Source organism: Marmota marmota, unplaced genomic scaffold (genome assembly GCF_001458135.2).
Source record: "Marmota marmota marmota unplaced genomic scaffold, marMar, whole genome shotgun sequence".
NCBI classification, from domain to species: domain Eukaryota; kingdom Metazoa; phylum Chordata; class Mammalia; order Rodentia; family Sciuridae; genus Marmota; species Marmota marmota.
In genome coordinates this window covers 14,343,230-14,360,639 of record NW_026000168.1, presented here as the reverse complement: position 1 = coordinate 14,360,639, position 17,410 = coordinate 14,343,230, and the positions used below count along the sequence as shown (strand labels likewise).

The 17,410-nt window shown below is 50.2% G+C and overlaps 1 protein-coding gene across 10 annotated transcripts; it reads right to left on the bottom strand.

Moving 5' to 3' along the window:
- Window positions 1-87: 87 nt before the first annotated feature.
- On the bottom strand, window positions 88-15,843 carry Brpf1 (bromodomain and PHD finger containing 1). Of its 10 annotated transcripts, none has more exons than XM_015494992.2 (14): window positions 15,668-15,843; window positions 13,119-13,727; window positions 8,432-9,391; window positions 7,258-7,420; window positions 6,730-6,861; window positions 6,180-6,326; window positions 5,216-5,525; window positions 4,568-4,891; window positions 3,966-4,250; window positions 3,315-3,462; window positions 2,403-2,539; window positions 2,182-2,300; window positions 1,651-1,805; window positions 88-944 (listed from the first exon to the last, which is right to left on the bottom strand). In XM_015494992.2, the coding sequence occupies exons 2-14, from the start codon at window positions 13,715-13,717 to the stop codon at window positions 761-763; spliced, it is 3,663 nt and encodes a 1,220-aa protein (XP_015350478.1). In that variant the 5' UTR covers window positions 13,718-13,727; window positions 15,668-15,843; the 3' UTR covers window positions 88-760. The 10 variants fall into 10 exon arrangements, with proteins under 10 accessions (XP_015350478.1, XP_015350479.1, XP_015350480.1 ...); XM_015494993.2 differs by having other exon boundaries at window positions 4,568-4,888; XM_015494994.2 differs by having other exon boundaries at window positions 6,198-6,326.
- Window positions 15,844-17,410: the final 1,567 nt, after the last annotated feature.

The window sequence follows — 17,410 nt, the reverse complement described above, 5'->3', positions numbered from 1 at the left end:
ATATACCATCCCTAGGGCATAGATCTACCTCCCATTGAATCCCTGTGCCCTAGCAGAAGGCAAGAACAAAGAATTCTAAATAGACTGTTTATTTTTCTAAGAATCAATATATTTTCTTCCTTTGAAATAAATACAAACCAGTTTGAAAGGTAAGGGGGAATCTATGGGAAAGACAGGGAAGTGGGGACAGGCCCCAGTCTTTTTTTCTTTTTTTTTTTAGTACCAAATGACTCTGGCGCGACCCGGAAACGCAGTTACAAATGAGAATAATTTAAATTCTCCGATAATTACATTATTTACAACAGCAGGGGAGGGGGTCACCTAGTGCCCCTCTTCCGGGCTGGACAGACATCAATCCCACTGCTAGGCTGGGCAGATGCCAGCATGCCTCACCACCTGCAGGGGCCTCAGGCCTCTAGGCAGTATGTATTCTCCTGGCATGAGCAGGCAGAGGTGGTAGGATGGCCTGTTTTAAGCAGTGTCCTAACCTTGGCCCACCACCCTGCTCTACAATACCATGAGGTCACTGGAGCTCTTTCTGACCTGTGGGACCTCTCCTCTCCTTGCACTGAGTCGCTGTGGGCCTTTGGAGTGTTCTGTACAGTCCAGCTGCACTCAGGGCAGGAGGGACCTCCCCCACCCAGCTTCCCCTGAGACTGGCCCCAAGACCAGGAATGAGTCAGTGCAGAGGCCGGTGCCACTCCAGGACAGTGAGCAAAGGGAAGGAGAGAAGTCACAGGGCACTGTAGGTTGGGCAGTATCAGTCGCTATCGCTGGTCTCGCTGCTCTGTTCACCCTGAACCTTGCTACGGTGCTGAAGAGCCCTGTGGTAGGCGATTTGTACTGACTTGCGGATATTTGACTTGCGGCCCTCCAACATCTTCTCTTTGTCTAGGTCCTGGTTCACACCCAGAGGGACCAACTTAGTCCTGGGTAGCCACTGCCTATAGAGAAAGGTGAAGATCAAATAAATCATCTCAGTGAGAACAAGCACTAGCTTTCCTCACTCCATGCTTTCAAAAACACCTCTCCTCAGAACCCACACTGGCAAGAGACTGTTGGGCACTGGGGTTACAGAGACCCAGAGACACAGTCCTTGTCCTCAAGGACTTGCTCACAGCCTAATGATGGAAAGAGTCCAGTCAACAGCTACACTACGGGGTAACCACAAGGTATTTATGAGTGCTAAGAGGAGAAGCCCTGACCTAACTGTCCCATAAGCTCCAGGCAGACTTAACTAGCATTGAATATCATTGGCAGGCAATTAATAAAGACGACATATGTATATGCAACAGAACAGGGATTTAGAGCCTAAATATTTATGTGGGCTTTATCCTTGATACCATAGAGGAAGAGCTGGGAAAATTAAGTCCAGAAGCCCTCTAAGTCAGGGTTGGGAGTCACCCCCATATCTGTCAGTCACTGGTGTTCCTATGGTTTCTAGCCACAGTTCTTTGTTAGCTACTGACCACTTTGCTTGTCAGTCTCATGGTCAACACAACCCTTTTGCTCAAAGAGCTGTTCTTTCATCCATTCCCCATGGATCTGTGACAGCCTGGTCTGCTGCTGGACTTTCCTGGCAGTCTGCCCCATACCACAATGGGTTGCATCTATGGCTGAGTCACACCAAATGCTCCCCACCTTTCTTACCAGGTTCTTTTGTTGTCAAAGAAGAGAACGAGGTAGAGATGCTCTCGGGCTTCCTGGGTCATCTGCTCCCCAAGTTTCAGCACCTCCAGTGGGGGCACAGGGATGGGAACCCCATGGTGGAACATACCTTCTCGGGGCATCTTTGGATCAATGATCTGAGGGTGTAATATGAGCCCAGTTTGGTTCCATTCAATTCCTCCCCAAAGCTCTCCCTTCCCAATAATTTGGAGACTACATCTGAAGCAGGGACAAAAAAGTTGTCATGCTACTAGGATTATTATGCTGACCCTTCACTTTTTTCTATGCTAAATTATTTCAGAGCCTAAGGGCAAAAAGAAGGACAAAGGAGTGACAGAGAAACTGACTAGAGGCCTCTATGGGGGATACTCAAGCTACATCTTTTTCTACCACTCTTATCTATTAGGGAACCCTGGGTTCCACAGTTCAGTAGAGAGCAGGGAAAGTCCTACAATTGTGAACCTGAGTTCTGGGGTTAGAAAGCAAGAGGCAGGAAGAGAAGTGGAAGCCTACCAGAGCTGGGTATGATGGATACCCTCGGCATTTGGCCCACACCAGGTCCAGAGCGTCCAGAGGGGAGTCCTCATCCTCTGAGAGCCAGCCAGCTCCCCGACCCAGACTCTTCCTCACCACTTCACAGGAAAGGGAGAGAGGGGGTGGATCAGTGGCTGGGGGGCTGGCAAGGCCCTGACACTGAGTGCCCAGCATCCCTGGCTTTGGGTGAAAGTACTTACTGCTGTGGCCCACGCCGCGGCCAGTGCCCACGGAGTAGGCCTCATTCTCAGTGCCTGAGGTATCTTCACTGCTATCCTCTGGGAATGTGCCCCGAGAGAAGGAGGGCTTGCCCCGGCCTTGTTTTGAGGGTGTTGTGCTGTAGACAAAACAGTGGGAACTCAGTTCAAAGAAGAGGAGGAATGGAGAATGGCTTGGCACATGTCTTCTCTTTTAAGTCCCCAGTGTCTAGACTTTTGGAAAGCAGAGACTATATGAAGAATTTCAAACTCACACACTCTAGGGAGCTGGTCATTTTAACAAGGTGGGCTGGAATAAGGTGTGGGGAGTATATGCCTTGTTCAAAGGCGATATGCAGGCACACCAGGCACCCCTGGGATTGAACCCAACGGCCTTTGATCACTGACCAACACTCCCCAGCCCACCTTATTTTTTATTTTGAGACAGGATCTCACTAAGTTGCCAGAGCTATCCTTGAACTTTCCATCCTTCTGCCTCAGCACCCCTAGTCACTGGGATGATAAGCCTGTGCCACACCATTGCCTAGCTGATCCTCTGATTTTTTTAAAAAGAATAGAGATTGGGAATTTTATGTGGCATATCTGGATTCATTTTCTAAAAACACCATGATGGCCAAACAAAATGTATCTGCAGGTCAAATCCAGGACACAGGTACCAGTTTACACTCTCTGCTCTAAACCATTAGCTTAACCCAAGAAGGTTTCTTCCCTTCCATTATGACGACACTGATGTATCCCATTTATTTTGCAGAGATGAGAAACTTGGGTTTGAGCCACCTACTCTAGGCTGAGATGGCTGCCACCCCACTTCTAAAAGGGAAACCTGGAAGGGCTCATTTCTTTGAGTCCTGGAAGGCAATCCCAGAAGGTAGCTTTGATCTGGAGGGCTGGTACCTGGTCCGGTCTGAGGCAGCACTGCTGCTGCTACTGCTGCTGGATTCAGAGTCTGAACTGCTCCGGGGAAGGCTGCAGTCATTGCGGTACACCAAGAAACTCTTCTTCACTGGCTGGTTTCCACTGCTGAAGCCATTGGCTGGTAAGTCTTGGTTGGAGGGAGGGGGAGGAAGGAAGGAACCAGTCAGGAGGATGTAGACCAGAGATAACACAGGGGTAAAAGGGCTTAGAGTGTGGGTTCTCCTTTTAGGCTGGACAATTCCTCCAAACTTGGCCAGCAGAGCTAGCTCTGGGCAGTGTCTACAAGAGCTGGCCACAACCCTGCCCTACTCTTTTGCTTTCCATGGCAGATACTAGCCTTAGGACACAGATGGAATAAAGGGCAGGAGATCCCTGAGGAAGGTGAGAAGAGAAAAAGTGAAGTGATACAATGGAATTGAGGGTAGGGGGGACCCTGCAAAGGAGCCTAGCTGGGTCACAGTGTATCTGATCCTGTTTTCCCAACTGTAAAATGAGAGGATGGAATAAAAGGATTCCTAAGGGAGCCTTTAGCTTCTTTTATGGGAAAATGAAAGGACAGTTGGGAGTATGCTGGAAAAAAATGGCAGCTTTGCTCACTCTCTTGGGGGTCTGGGTGATGGTGAGGCTCACCCATTGGGGGGTCTTCTGTGGACTTATCACTGTCGCTGTCTGAGCTCGAACTGGGCCGGGGGCTCCTACCCCGCTTGCGCTGACGCAGGGAGCCCATGATGGGGAGCTGGGGGGGCCCCACAGGACTGCCTCCGTGGCTGGGGGTCATCTGGCTCTCCCGGTTTTTGGGGGGCCGGCCCGGCCTCTTGGGCGGTCCAGCTGTCTTCGGGTTCTTTTTGGAGAACAGAACTGAGGTTCTCCTGCCCACCTCATGTGAGGGGGTTGAGGACATGTTGGGACCCAGGCCTGGAGCAGAGAAAGAGAGAAGGAGAGTTGGTGAGGGGCCTGACATGAGAAGGGTAGGTGTCCAGGGTCATGCCCTGAGTATACGGGACCATTACTCCAGCTAGAGTTGGGAGAGGATTGGGGGTTATGGAATTTGGAACAGTGACTCACACAAATAGCCAAAGAGGCAGCTAAGAGGCCCCTGATGGGGGAATGAGGGGGAAAGCATAGCTAGCTGTGCAGAAAGGACCTCTGCCTGGGGGCCACAGAGGCTTGAGCGTGTGCTGCAGAGCCAAAGTCTGACTTGCTTTGGGTCCACCTTGCTGTAGGGTTCAGACCTTTGCTCGTCTCCTGGCTGCTGCTCTCCTCCGCGGCACTGTCTGTCTGCCCGTCCTTGTCACAGGCTGCTGGGTGGGGTGTCAGACTGCCTCGGCTGTTGGGGCCATGTCTTTCAGGCCCATCCCGTCCAGTCTCCCGCTGGTGGGCAAGTTTCCGCCGCAATGCTGTCATCTCTTTCTTGATCATTTTCGCTCGCCTCGAGCGGCCTACACTCTGCTTGCTGGCATTCACCTCATCCAGCCGCTCCAGCAACAATTTGAGCTGTTCTTCTACTGGCAGGTGCTTCTGATTCTCCAGCAGGACCAGCCGCTCTTCCTCTGCTGCTAGGGTTAGGGTTAAAGGGAAAAGGTCAGAGTCAGGGCAGCCCACTGGGCCCCATTAAACCTGGGCAGGCAGCAAGAAACCCACTCTTCCCCCCTTGGCTTCTCACCAGGAACAGCTGTAAAATAGCAGCACCAAGATGTGGAATGGCGGGTACTGCTATCCATTCACCCAGTCTGGCTTCTTGGGGAGCATTCCTGGGGATAGCTTGCCACTGCTCAGCCTAGCTGCTTTCTGCCTACACTGCCTGCTCCCAGGAGGGGACTTTTGGAAAGCTGTCCATCCCTGGCATTGGCCTCTATGTGTGTATATGACTTATCACCCACCATCTTCAGCGTGGTGTGGGGCCTCATCTCCAGCCAGGCTGTGAGGGATATGCATGCCCGTCTCAAAGTCAATGCCCATTTTTTCTGCCTGGCGCCGGGCCTGACGAAGCACAGCGCCACCCTGCTCACGGAGCCGCACTGCTGCCCTGTAGAAGATGGTGTCCTTGGCGTTATACTTGAGGCAGTTGCTGACGATGAGGTTGAAGTCCTCCTCAAAATCATCAAAGTTCAGGTAGCGGTAAGCCTCCAAGTTCTGCTTCATGGTGAAAAAGTCCATGGGCTTTTTGATGTGATCTAGGTAGTCAGGTACCTGGGAGAGCAGGGCAAGTATGTCTAAGTAGAGATATGTTCTTATTCCCCTGAAACCTGTTCCTAATAAACCCCCTAAAATGCATCCAGCAACCTCCTCCCACCGGATAGAGGCTGGCATGTAGCACAGGAAAAGGAAAGCTGGATTATAGTCCTAACTTGACCAGTCACAAGCTGTGTGACCTTGGTATGTCTCTTAACGTCTCTGGGCCTTGTACTCCTATTGCTTTTCATTTATCACTAAGACTTATAAGCAGGCTGCTGCCTCAGGCCTCTTATTTTATACCTTTTACACAGGTCCTGCCAGTCAGGACCTAGGGCTTCAGAGCTGGTTCTTTAGGTGCTGAGCCTTCTAAAGTCTCCGTTCTAGGGTTCAGCACCCGGAAAGTGTCTTCCTGCCCTTGGGGTTATTCATTTGGCAGACTCAGTCCCTGCCTCTGGGGAAGGAGTGCAGATTGCCTCCCATTCTGGGCCCTTGGGGTGTGACAGGGACAAGACAGAGTCCAGGTGATACATGTGGCTCCAGTTCATCCTGCCCCAGAGCCACCAGCCCCTCTCTTCAAGGTCCCCACCTAGTTCCTGGCCCAGACCTGCAGCAGGGGTCCAACGGGGAGAAGAACAGAAAGAAGGTGGAGTGAGGGGAAGGGATTCTTACTTCGTCCAATTCGGTTACCTCAGACAGAGGGACCGGCTCGCTGAAGATGTTGCCTGTGTCCTTCTCTTGGAGCTGTTCCAAGGTTTTGCGAAGGAGGATGAGGAAAGGAGTCAGTTGCATCTCCATGGCAATCTGCTGGACCTTAATCTAACACACAAAAAGGCCTGATCAGCCAGGCTCAGGCCAGTTCCTTGGCCTAGAGATCCAAAGAGATGGTCCCAGCTGGTTTGGGAACTCACCTTCCTTCCCACCCCGAATAACTGGGAATGAACTCTCAGGTCTACCTTCTACAAGGTTCTGTTAAGTAGGACAACTACTCTGCCCTTCCACTTCCATGAACTCCCAACATGAGCCACCTGGACTTTGTAAGTTAGAATTCTGTTCATATTCTCTGGGGACATTCTGCTTCCCATAGGCCTGAAGGCACACTCAGTGCCAGAAGAACTGACTCCAGCATCAGCCGTGATGTTTCCTGGTCTGCGCACATACTTTTCCTTCTCCTGAGTCTGCACTCTCCTTTGAAAAATAAGGCTGACCCAGGAGCACTCACCGTCTCCCTTTTGAGTTTCTCCCGCTTGCGGATCAGTTCTACTAGCAGCCGAGCTCGTTCTAGGTCATGCCGGAGTCGCTGCCAGGACTTGAGCTGTTCTTTGAGGGCCCAGTTTTTATCCTCAGAATCTCTCTGTAGAGGCAAAAAGGGGGATTATCAAGGGATGATCAGACAGTGGGAGGAAAGACCAGAAATGACAGGAAAACCCAGGAGACTTGGGTCAAGGGCAGGTCAAGTCAAGAAGGTGCACAGTAATTTGCTGGTAGTGCTCAATCTGTGTGTCCCCAAGACCTGGCATAGAATAAATGTTCAGCATTTGTCTGTTGAATGAATGAATCAACACACATGAACAAATACCTTCCCACTGAGCTGATAATATATATAGATTTCATGCTGACCTTGGTTTGAGGGCTGGTTTAATGAAGGAAACAGCCTAAGCCCTCTGATACTGGAAGCTACAGATGCAAACTTTGGTCCTGGTCCTCCTGACACTAATTCCCATAGCCCACAGGGAATTGGACACAGTACCCCAACTTGGTCACAGTTCCTCTGAGACTGGAGGTGTGTCTGCAGGCGTCGCAGCAGTGGAACCCCATTCCGTGACTGCCGCTTCAACGTCCAGTAGCTGTGCAGCCTCTGCATGAACTGGCTCTTTCTCTGGATGGTCAGGCGATTGGTGATTTTACTGAGCCTGGGAGCCAAGGAACAAAAAGGAAAACCTGATTCTCTGAAGCAGAACAGGGGTCTCTGGCAAATGAGAGTTCCCAAATGGAGATGAATAGGGAATATGTCTCTGGTCAAAAAGGTCTGTGACTCTGGGCTTAAGGCAAAGATCACAGAATGGTATCTTCCATGACAGTGCAGCAGATCAGAACCCAAGCTTCCAGCACTATGCCAGATCCTTGACTTCCTGGTGTCTAGGTAAAGCTCTGCCTCTAGACTACATTAGCCACTGCAGTCCAGAGAACTATTTGACCCAGGAATTTCCTCTCAGATTGGGCCTTTGAAAGCTGAGATATAGTTGGAATCACTTGTCTCATTGGCCTTTTGGCCAAGATTAAGTGAAGATAAATTACAACTGTATTGTATTTTTGTATTGGAGCAGAGATTTCTGGTGAGAGTTAAAAGTAACTGATGATCATGGTCCAAATGAGCAGCAGCTCACACTCCACTATTGGGATTGACCAGGTCTCAGGCACACCAAATATGCACTCTACCACTGAGCCACACCCCAGCCCTCCACAACTTCTTGAGTCTTCCCTTCTGTGCTTTTCACTCTACTACTGTCTTCTTGATCAGATCATTTTTTCATTGTGGCTGTTTCATCCTCTTTTTTCCTCACAAACCATACCATCAAAATGTAGGCAGTTTAAAACACCTGTTAGGTCTTTCAGTCAAAGGTTCGGGATTCTGGCTCCTACTGTAAAAGTCAGGTGACTTGGGGCTGGGGTTGTAGGTCCATGGTAGAGCGCTTGCCTAGCATGTGTGAAGCACTGGGTTCGATCCTCAGCACCATATGAAAACAAATTTTTTTAAAAAATCCGGTAACATGATAATCTCTTTAGGAATTTTTTATATTTCTATGCAGCTCCTGATAGGGAAAGGATAACCCAGCCTTGCTATTCTACTCAGAAGCCTGTCAGTTCTTTTCCAGCTGAGCTTATTCTTCCGTCACCTGCCTATCCAACTGTGCCCCACATACCTGTGTGGTGGGATGCAGGGCACTGACACCACAGGTGCTGCTGCCCGCTTCTCTGCCAAGATCTTCCGTGCCTTCTTCATCTTTATCCGGGACTTGGCCTTGGCCTTCTTGACCTTCTCTGAGCTCCAGCCCTTACCCTCATCTTCCTCTTCATCCTCATCTTCCTCACCCTCACTGTGGGATAAGGCAGGCAGGCGGCGGGCAGAGCCTGGGGGTGTGTGGATGTCGCAGTAGGCTGTCTTGCGGACACTGAAAGAGGTGCCATTGGCACCCGTCTCCCGCACTGGTTCCATTTTCATGTAAAGGCCAGCCTGCTGGGCGCATGTCACATGGAAGGCTGTATAGCAGTTGGCCTTGTGGCACTGAATGCAGGCCCCTGAGCCCCGCTGTTTGCAAATGTAGCAGGTAAGCTTCCAGCGTGCTGGTGGGATGTGCTCGATGCTATCAATAGGCTCTAGGAAGACTGTGTTGGCGAAGCAGACCTCGGGGATCCACAGGGCACACACCACATGGGCCCAGCGCCCGTCATCTGTCTGCTTGAAGGCACCACCCTTGTTGGGGCACAGGGCACAGTCCACAGCACGGGAGGGTGACTGTAGGCAACGGCGGCACAGCCACTGGCCCTCAGGGATATAGGGGACACCGTAGCACTCCTGGTGTACGGCCAGGTTGCACATGTCACAGAAGAGGATGACATTGCTGTTCTGGCACTCACCATCATTGCAGATACAGCACACAGCATCCTCGTCCACTAGTGCATTGGGGTCACCTTTATTGTGACTCTCAAAGTAGGACTCTTTTTCCAGCCGGTCCATTAGGTACTCAAAGATCTCCTGTGGGATTGGACTCACACCCTCTGTCTTTCGCCGCTCATTCATGATATCCAGCCAGATGTAATCCTCCTCATCCATGTCATACTCAACTTCCTCATCCAGCTCTTCTGCAGACTTCTCAATGTACCTGAAGTGCACAAAGGCAGTTCAGCATCACATGGTTGAGATTCTCCTATCTTAGAGAAAACGAGTGGTGTCCATTGCCAAACACTTACTCTAAACCTGTGCCTTTACTCATGCTGGCTTGCTTGATCCTCACCCTAATCCCAGGTACTAGAGACACTACACTCATTCCTGTTTTGAAGGAAATGAAGTGTAAAGCTTGGGTAAGTTAATGCACCTGCCCCAGCTCACTTGTGAGAAAGTGGTAGAGCTAGGGTATGAATCCAGGCCTGTCTCTGCAAAAGCTCAAGTCTTAGCTGCTATGAGACACCATCTCCCTTTTGGTATAGAACTGAGGATCTGATTCCTAAAGGGAAGACAGTGGCAGCAGGACCCATTGTGGTAGTCTGAATGACAGTACAAAGAGCCAGGGGAAGGAAGGTCCTTGATATCACTGGCAAATTATTTATAAATTGCTTTAGCACCAACTGGCAGGCCCTTGACTAGAGATGATGGGTCTTTCTCTCAGTTGGTGCTTGCATCAGCTCAGGGCTCCCTCAAACTCTAGGTATTATGTTTGTTCTCAAAACTAGATTCATTGAGTATTTACAATGAACTTGATAATAATCAAAGCTAGATTCATTGAGTATTTACAATGAACCAAGCATTATGCTAACTTACCACAGTAGGCATAGGGTCAATGGTCTTTTCTTGTGGGGGTGGTATTGGGAATTGAACCCAGAGACCTTCCACTACTGAGCCATATCCCTAGCCTTTTTATTTTTTAGAGAGAGAGAGAGACAGACAGAATTTTTTAAATATTTATTATTTAGTTTTCGGCGGACACAACATCTTTGTATGTGGTGCTGAGGATCGAACCCAGGCCGCACGCATGCCAGGCGAGCGCGCTACCGCTTGAGCCACATCCCCAGCCCTTTTTGTTTTATAAGACAGGTCTTGCTATGTTGCCAAGGCTGGCCTAGAACTTGAGATCCTCCTGCCTCAGCCTCTTGAGTCACCTGGATTACAGAGTGTGCACTGCAGCTGGCTAAATGTTCTATCTTCATTTTGAAGATGAGGAAACTAAAGCTTTGAGAAGTTAATTAACTGCCCTATTTAATATAAGACAGGGGAGCTGCAGAGCTGGCATCTAATCTCCAGTCCCAGAACTCTTTACCTCCACCCTGTAGCACCTGCTGGCCTAGAATGGAGAGTTGCTCCTGGTACTTGTGATACAGAGCAAGCACCCCATGTTTGCCATGTTCTTGGTGGCCTGGACTCTGGCACTGTAAACTATAGAGTACAATGAAAAGATTAGGGTTTCAGTTTCTAATAAACCTGGACTTAAATCCTCCATCTGCCACTCTGACCTTCAGACGTCACCTTTCTTCTCTGAACCTTGGTTTAATTGACTACAGAATGAGAATAATGCTATCTACTCACAAACACTATCAAGATTACATTGAATCACAAGAATGAATGTCCCAAATCAAGTAGCACACAGCAGATCCTAGCAACATTTTAGTTCCTGTCTCTACTCTCCTCTTTCCACCTGGGGAATGGGGCTCTGAGCTGGCCTAGTGCACACAGGCTCTGAAGCCATATTGCCTGGGCCCTGTGGATACGTGAGTCAAGCTCTCTGGGCATCAGTCTCTTCATCTGTGAAGTGATGATGCTAACATAAACCTACTTTACGTTGCTGTTATGACTGTGAAATGAGTTACAGCTGAAGTGCTTCGGACAGTGCTTGGCACAGATTGAGTACTCAGCAAATGTTAACTTTATTAGCTTTTGTACAGTCCTGACCCACCCTGCCTTGCATTACAGTTGTTTATGTGTCTCACTCCTCCACTACAGGACAGGCAGGGAGATCAGGTCTGATTCACTACACAGAAATAGGCGCTCACTGTTGTGCATTTAAAAGGCATTCTGGAGGTGGCAGGAAGGAGAGACTAAAATGTTGTCTGTAGGATGCAGCTTTTTCCTTAGTCCTTTACCTCTTACCAAGGGTGACTGCAACCTGTGCTCTTTGAACAAGGGTATGACTCAGGGCTGGTGTGAACCATCTGGATCCTTTCAGGCCCTGCACCAGATCTCCTGAGCACTGGGTCTCACCCTTTCCTCTGCCATGACACATGTGACATATTGTCTTGGTGCATAACACACTCCCACAGTCTCCCAGATTACAGGCTGCAGCATAGATAAGGTGGCCGCATGTCATGCACAATTCCTGGCACACTGCCCTCTCCCTCCCCTACAAGGAAGCATATCAGAATGCAAGCAAGAGAAAGTGATGTGATTAGAGATGACCTCAGATCTTTTGAATTTATATAAAAAATAAACCATTTACAGAACGTGGACTTGCTAACAATGATAATTATATACAACACACCTCCTAACTGACTGCAGTGTGCCAGCTGAGAACTGCTGTCCTGGAGAATAGATCTGATCCCCAAGAGGAAAGAGTGAACCTGTGTGGAGGGAGAAAAGCTGCTGAGTGAGCTGGGCTGGACTGCATGTCAGAGCAGAGAGCTCAAGAGCCCTAAGGAGAAGGGGGGCCCAGACAAGGGTCTGTTTTGAGGTTGAGAGTGAGCATAATAGTCAATGCTAACAGAAAAGAGAAAGAGACTCTGGAAAGCTAGAAGGAGTGAGAATTGGGCCGAACAGATGAAAGAATAGGAAAAAGAAAAAAGGGAGACTGGTTAAAACTGAAATGAGAGAAAGTATCGTAATGGGTCATATCACTTGTGTTCCCACAGATTTGCATTCAGAAAACTGAATTTCATATAACACCATGTAGACTACATTTTTGGTTTAAAAAAAACAGCCTCAGCAATGGTGAGATGATAAGCAACTCAGTGAGATTTGTGTATCTAAATAAAATACAAAAAAGGGCTAGGGATATGGTTCAGTGGTTGAGTGCCCCTGAGTTCCATCCCTAGCAGCACCCCCCGACATCAAAACATAAAAACTGCCCTACTAAGACCATCAGAATACCCTCTTTGTCTTGAAAACTAAAACTCTAATATCTGGGTTTTATACTTGATTTTTGTCATATGTGTGACTTCAATAGGAGCTACTGAGGCTAATTCTTGGAAGGAGTGGGGTACACTCCTTCAAAAGAAGGAATACAAGAAGTAAATGAAAGAAAGGGCCCCTGGAGAAGTACAAAACACAGGCAGTGGAATATTGGCTTAAGCATGCTAAAGGATGGGGGACAACAGAATGCTGGGGAAATTACCTCTACAGATTCAGAAACTGCTTTGAGAACCTTACAGAGGAACACTGTGCCTGCTCTACAGATGGGGTCTCTAGAACACCAGAAGCTGGATGTATTCCTCATACTCACACAGTGAGAATTAGAAGAGGGTGAGAATTGGAAATGAGATTGTGGGTATAGTGGAAATAATGCAGCTTTGCCTGGAGTCAGAGAGACCTGGGTTAGTTCATCTATCTACTTTGTATAGATCTGACACACATTTTGGATCTTGGCTTCCTCACCTGTAATGAGAACAATACCTAACTGAGAGAGTTGTGAAAATAAAATAAGGGAGTGACTATAAAGTACTCGGGGCCTGACATGTGGCAGTGCAGAGTAAGTACCATCATTAGCAGAGGTCCAGTTCCTCTCACTGCCCTGGAAAGATCAGTTCACTTCCTATCCTTTATCCTATCACCCTCCTATCTATCTATCACTGGTTCCTGAACCCTGCTTGACCAGTTTTCCAGGTGGGAAACAAAGGTGGCCTTACCGGTAATAGGAAGTTGGTCGGGGTGGGGCATCAGGGGTGTCCTGCTCCAGCTCCCGGTATACCACCTCTGGCAGCTTGGGGGTGGCACTTGCAGAAGCATTATGGTGGTGATGATGGTTGGAGTCCTTGCGTTTCTCCTTGTTCTTATGCTTGCCTGACTTAGGAGTAGCAGCAGGCGTTTCAGTGTTCTCCTTGTTACTTCCATTCTCAGGGGCCTCCTCAGGGGCTTCCTCGTCCTCTGATACCACATCTAGGTTGTCAAAGATGCTGATGCGGTGGACACGGCCATGCAGGTCCACCTCCACCATGCGCTGAGCCTGTGCGTAGCTCATCACCTCACGGCCTGGTGACTGTGATACCTCTGAGGGGCTGGGTGACTGCTTGTTGGCTGGGCGTGACTGCCGTCCCTTCTTCTTGTGCTTGCGGAGTGGAGTCTGCTGTGGGGGCGGCGGGTTGTCGTGGTCATAGTGGTATAGGTGGTATTCAATACCACTATAACTCTTGTAAACCTTGCGGCAGGTCTCCACAGGGCACTCGTATGGTGGTTTAGTTGCCCGCAAGTTGTGGCAGAAAGTCTTCACGTCAAAGTCCACCCCCATGCTGTCACATCTAGAATACATGGATAAGTTAACATAGGCCTGGGAAAGAGTTCCTGGCTGTGTGAATCAAAGACACCATCTCTTTACTCCTCCTTGTCCTCAGGGGTCATCTGGTCCTGGCCAGCCCCCTTGTATAGTGTTTCCAAATGCCATCACTTCCACCATAGTCCTGGTCTGGGTCTGACCTAAGTCTCAATTCATCTAAACCAATTCATGCTGTAGCCAAAGTGATATTTTAAGGATCACTCCAAGCTCTTAACAAAAGGTCTCCTGATGTTCTCTAGCATAATATTCAAATTCTCTGTGATAACATCCAAGACACTCCTTTCACTGCCTAGTACCAATCTCCATTTCTAGATTCTTTTCACCAGTTACAGTTCTTTCTATCTTTACAAGGCAACCTGCCAATCCCAGAACATTATAACCTCCCAAGATACAGATTATCTCTATTAGGAATACCCTCCAATCTCTCCGAATGATGGGTTCCAAAACCCAACAGTCACTTAAGTTATGTCTTCTTTGACTCCCCAAGAGGAGCAGTTTCCACAATGTTCCAGTCTCACTTCCAGCACGGCACTTAGCACACTGGAATTTATGTACCCTTCCACTAAACAGCTAAGCAGTACACACACCAGCGCCTATCCCTTTCTGTGTCCTCAGTACCCCAGCATGCCATGGGCACAGCTTTTGGCAAACAAATAACCTGTGAATGAACAGCTGAATGAGGAGATCGCCAGAACTGGAGTTGAGAGGTTTGGAATGAAGGCTAATATTAGCCCATGGAGAGCCCTGAATGGGTGGTCAACAATTTAGTCAACTCCAACAGAAATCACTGAATTTGTTCACTTCTGAGATCTTTATGGGGATCCTCACCCTGGATATGATGGAGCTAAGTGAAAACAGGTTATTTACTCAGAGAAGGTGCCATGCACTACATTTGAGATTCTTATCCACCCATTCATGCACCATTAACTGAGTGCCTACCAAGTACAGCGCCCTAGGAGTACAAACAGGAACAAGACAATCTAGGCATGCTGGGGTACATGCCCAGCGTCAGGGGCAGCCCTTCCCCCTCCCCAATGTTCCTGGGTGAGCGAAGACAGCAGATGGCACCAAACCCCAGGACGCCCAGCTTGGTCAGAGACTGCCCCAATTTCTCTCGGCCTAGTTGAGTTCAACAATTCGGCTAGGGGCTTGGTACAATCACAGGCAAAGCCACCCTGAACTCCCTGACAAACCTGACCCCGGGACCTCTCCTTTGACTTAACCAGGCAAGTGGGCGGTTCCAACCCCTCAGTCAAAAGCCCCTGAATTCCACATCAGGAAAGCTACACCTTCAGCTCTAACTCCCTTCCACTTCGTAGCTGGGGCTGTGTCTTTAAACACAAACCAACTAAGGCGCAAACAAGATCTCCTCTTTCCAAGTCGGGTCCCAGGTGAATGCTGTAGCTCTGGCTTTGCTGCCCTAGCTCTCAAAGTGGCACAGGGCCCCTGCAATGTCCCGCTGGGACCCGGCAGCAGAGGCACAGCGGTGAGAGGCGAGAACTTAGACTTGAAAGCCCACAGGGAAGGACCGTAACCCGGGGGTAAGGTTGCTGTATAAGTCCCCACCCCGCCTCGGAGCTTTGGGGCTGCAGGAAGTAGGAGAAAGGGGCGGAGGGACCTGGTTGGCCTCGGCGGAGCCCACAGCCCTCTCTCCCGGATGAGGTGCCGTTTCCCCTTCGTCGAGGTAACAAGTTCAACAAGGCTCCCCTCCTGCCACTGGCCCAGGCAGCCCCGAATGATACACTGTTGCCCGGGGATGCCCGCCGAGAGCTAACGCACTGTCAGTTCTGCCGGCTGGAGTGGCCCGAGGGGCACCCGAGCCAGGCCGCTGAGTGCGCGCCCCGTAAAGGTAAACTATCCTTTTCCCCCTGGCCACCTCCGCCCTGGTCCCAGGCGCATACTCACCGGCCACCTGGAGTCCGGGTTCATCGCCGGGGGCGCCCGCCGGGGCTCCGACCCCACTTGGGGAGGCCGGCGGGGAAAGACGGGCCGGGAAGGGGGAGCCCCAACTCCGGAGACAGTAGAGCTCGCCACCCCGGCCCCCTGCCGCCCCACGCTCCGGCCCCGGCTCCCCGGGATTCNGGATCTCCGCCTGCCCTCTGGGGTGCAAGAGGCCATGCTCTGGGGCTTGGAAAGGCCCCGGACACCCCTCAGGGCTCGGCTAGCACCTCCACCTTAGAGTTGAGTTTCTGGAGGCTGAAGTCGCAGTGCTTGGGATCGGGGGTCGTCAGGCCGTTTGTGGCGAATCTGCGGCCGCGGACGGTGAGCGCGGGGCTGGGCCTAAGGAGCCCGCCCTTCTCCCCTCCCCCTCCGCCTCCTCCCTCCCCGCCCGCCCTCCCGCTGGCGCGGCGGCTGCGGTAGGGACCTGGCCTTGGTCTCCGAGGAAGGCGGCGAGGCGGGGCGGGAGCGCGGGGCGGGGCTGGGGGCAGGGCCGGAGCCAGAGGGACGCGGGCTGGAGCCTAAGGGGGCCGGGAGTTGTGGATCGGGGCGGGCGGGGTGGAAGAATAGACCGTCCTGTGGGGCGGGGTTTGAGGGGAGGGGGCGGGGCTATGTGCAAAGCGGGGCCCAGTCAGGAGAATAGGGGCAGGAGGACGGCGGGGTAAATAGTGGGGCTCAACAGAAGAGTGGGCCTGAGGAAAGAAAGGGCGGAGCTTTGGATGGGTCTGGAAGGTGGAGCTGGACTGGGGATAAAGGATGGAACTGGGAAAAAAAATGATGCTGAAGGGAAAGGGCGGGGCTTGGGAAGGGCAAAGGGGCGGGGCTGGAGGGAAAGGGCGGACGGAATAGAGTAACGGGGCGGGAGTGAAGGAAAGGGAACGAGCTTGGAAAAGGTAAAAGAGAGGGACTGGAGGAAAGATGTGATTCTGAGGGGAGTCGCATTTGGGGAAGTGCAGGGTGCTGGTGGGTGCGAAAGTGGTGGGATCCAGGGGCTGGGAAACTGATGGGTTGGCAGGGATTTGCAGCATAGTTGCAGGTTGTTTGGAAGATCTTTGGAAGAGCTGCTGGGAAATGGAGTGCTTGCCTGGTATGCATGAGGACTTTGGTTTGATTCCTCACCGTTGCCCAAAATAAATAACAGCTGACTTAATGTGACTGTGCTACTTCCTAGCTATGTGAACGTGGGCAAGTTGTTAAATTCTTCCTCATCTTCCATATAATTGTAAAACGGAACTCGAAAACTGTTGTCAGTTCTTGGGGGTTTTAGAGAACTTGGATGCCAGAAGACATCCTTATTAAACAGGGTTTCAGTAGTTTTGTTATCTAGGAGGATGAAAGGGTCTTCTAAGATTCTGGAGCATATGACAACTTCTGTTTTATCACAGTGCAAACTTTGCATTCAACTCCCCAAAATGCACTTGGGAGGTGTGCTGGGGATTGAGCCTAACTTTACCACTAGATACATCCTTAGCCTTTATTTTTTTATTATTTTATTTATTTATTTATTTATTTATTTTAGATAGAGTCTTGCCAAGTTGCTGAGGCTGGCCTCAACCTTGCAATCCTCCTGCTAATCCTCCTTCAGACTTACTGTGATTACAGGCATGGGCCACCGAGCACAGCTTGCGTATATTTTCACTTTTAAGGTTTTCCATAAAACATCACAGTAAAATTGAAATTTCAGAAAGATGTTGGCTAGCTAAGATTTTG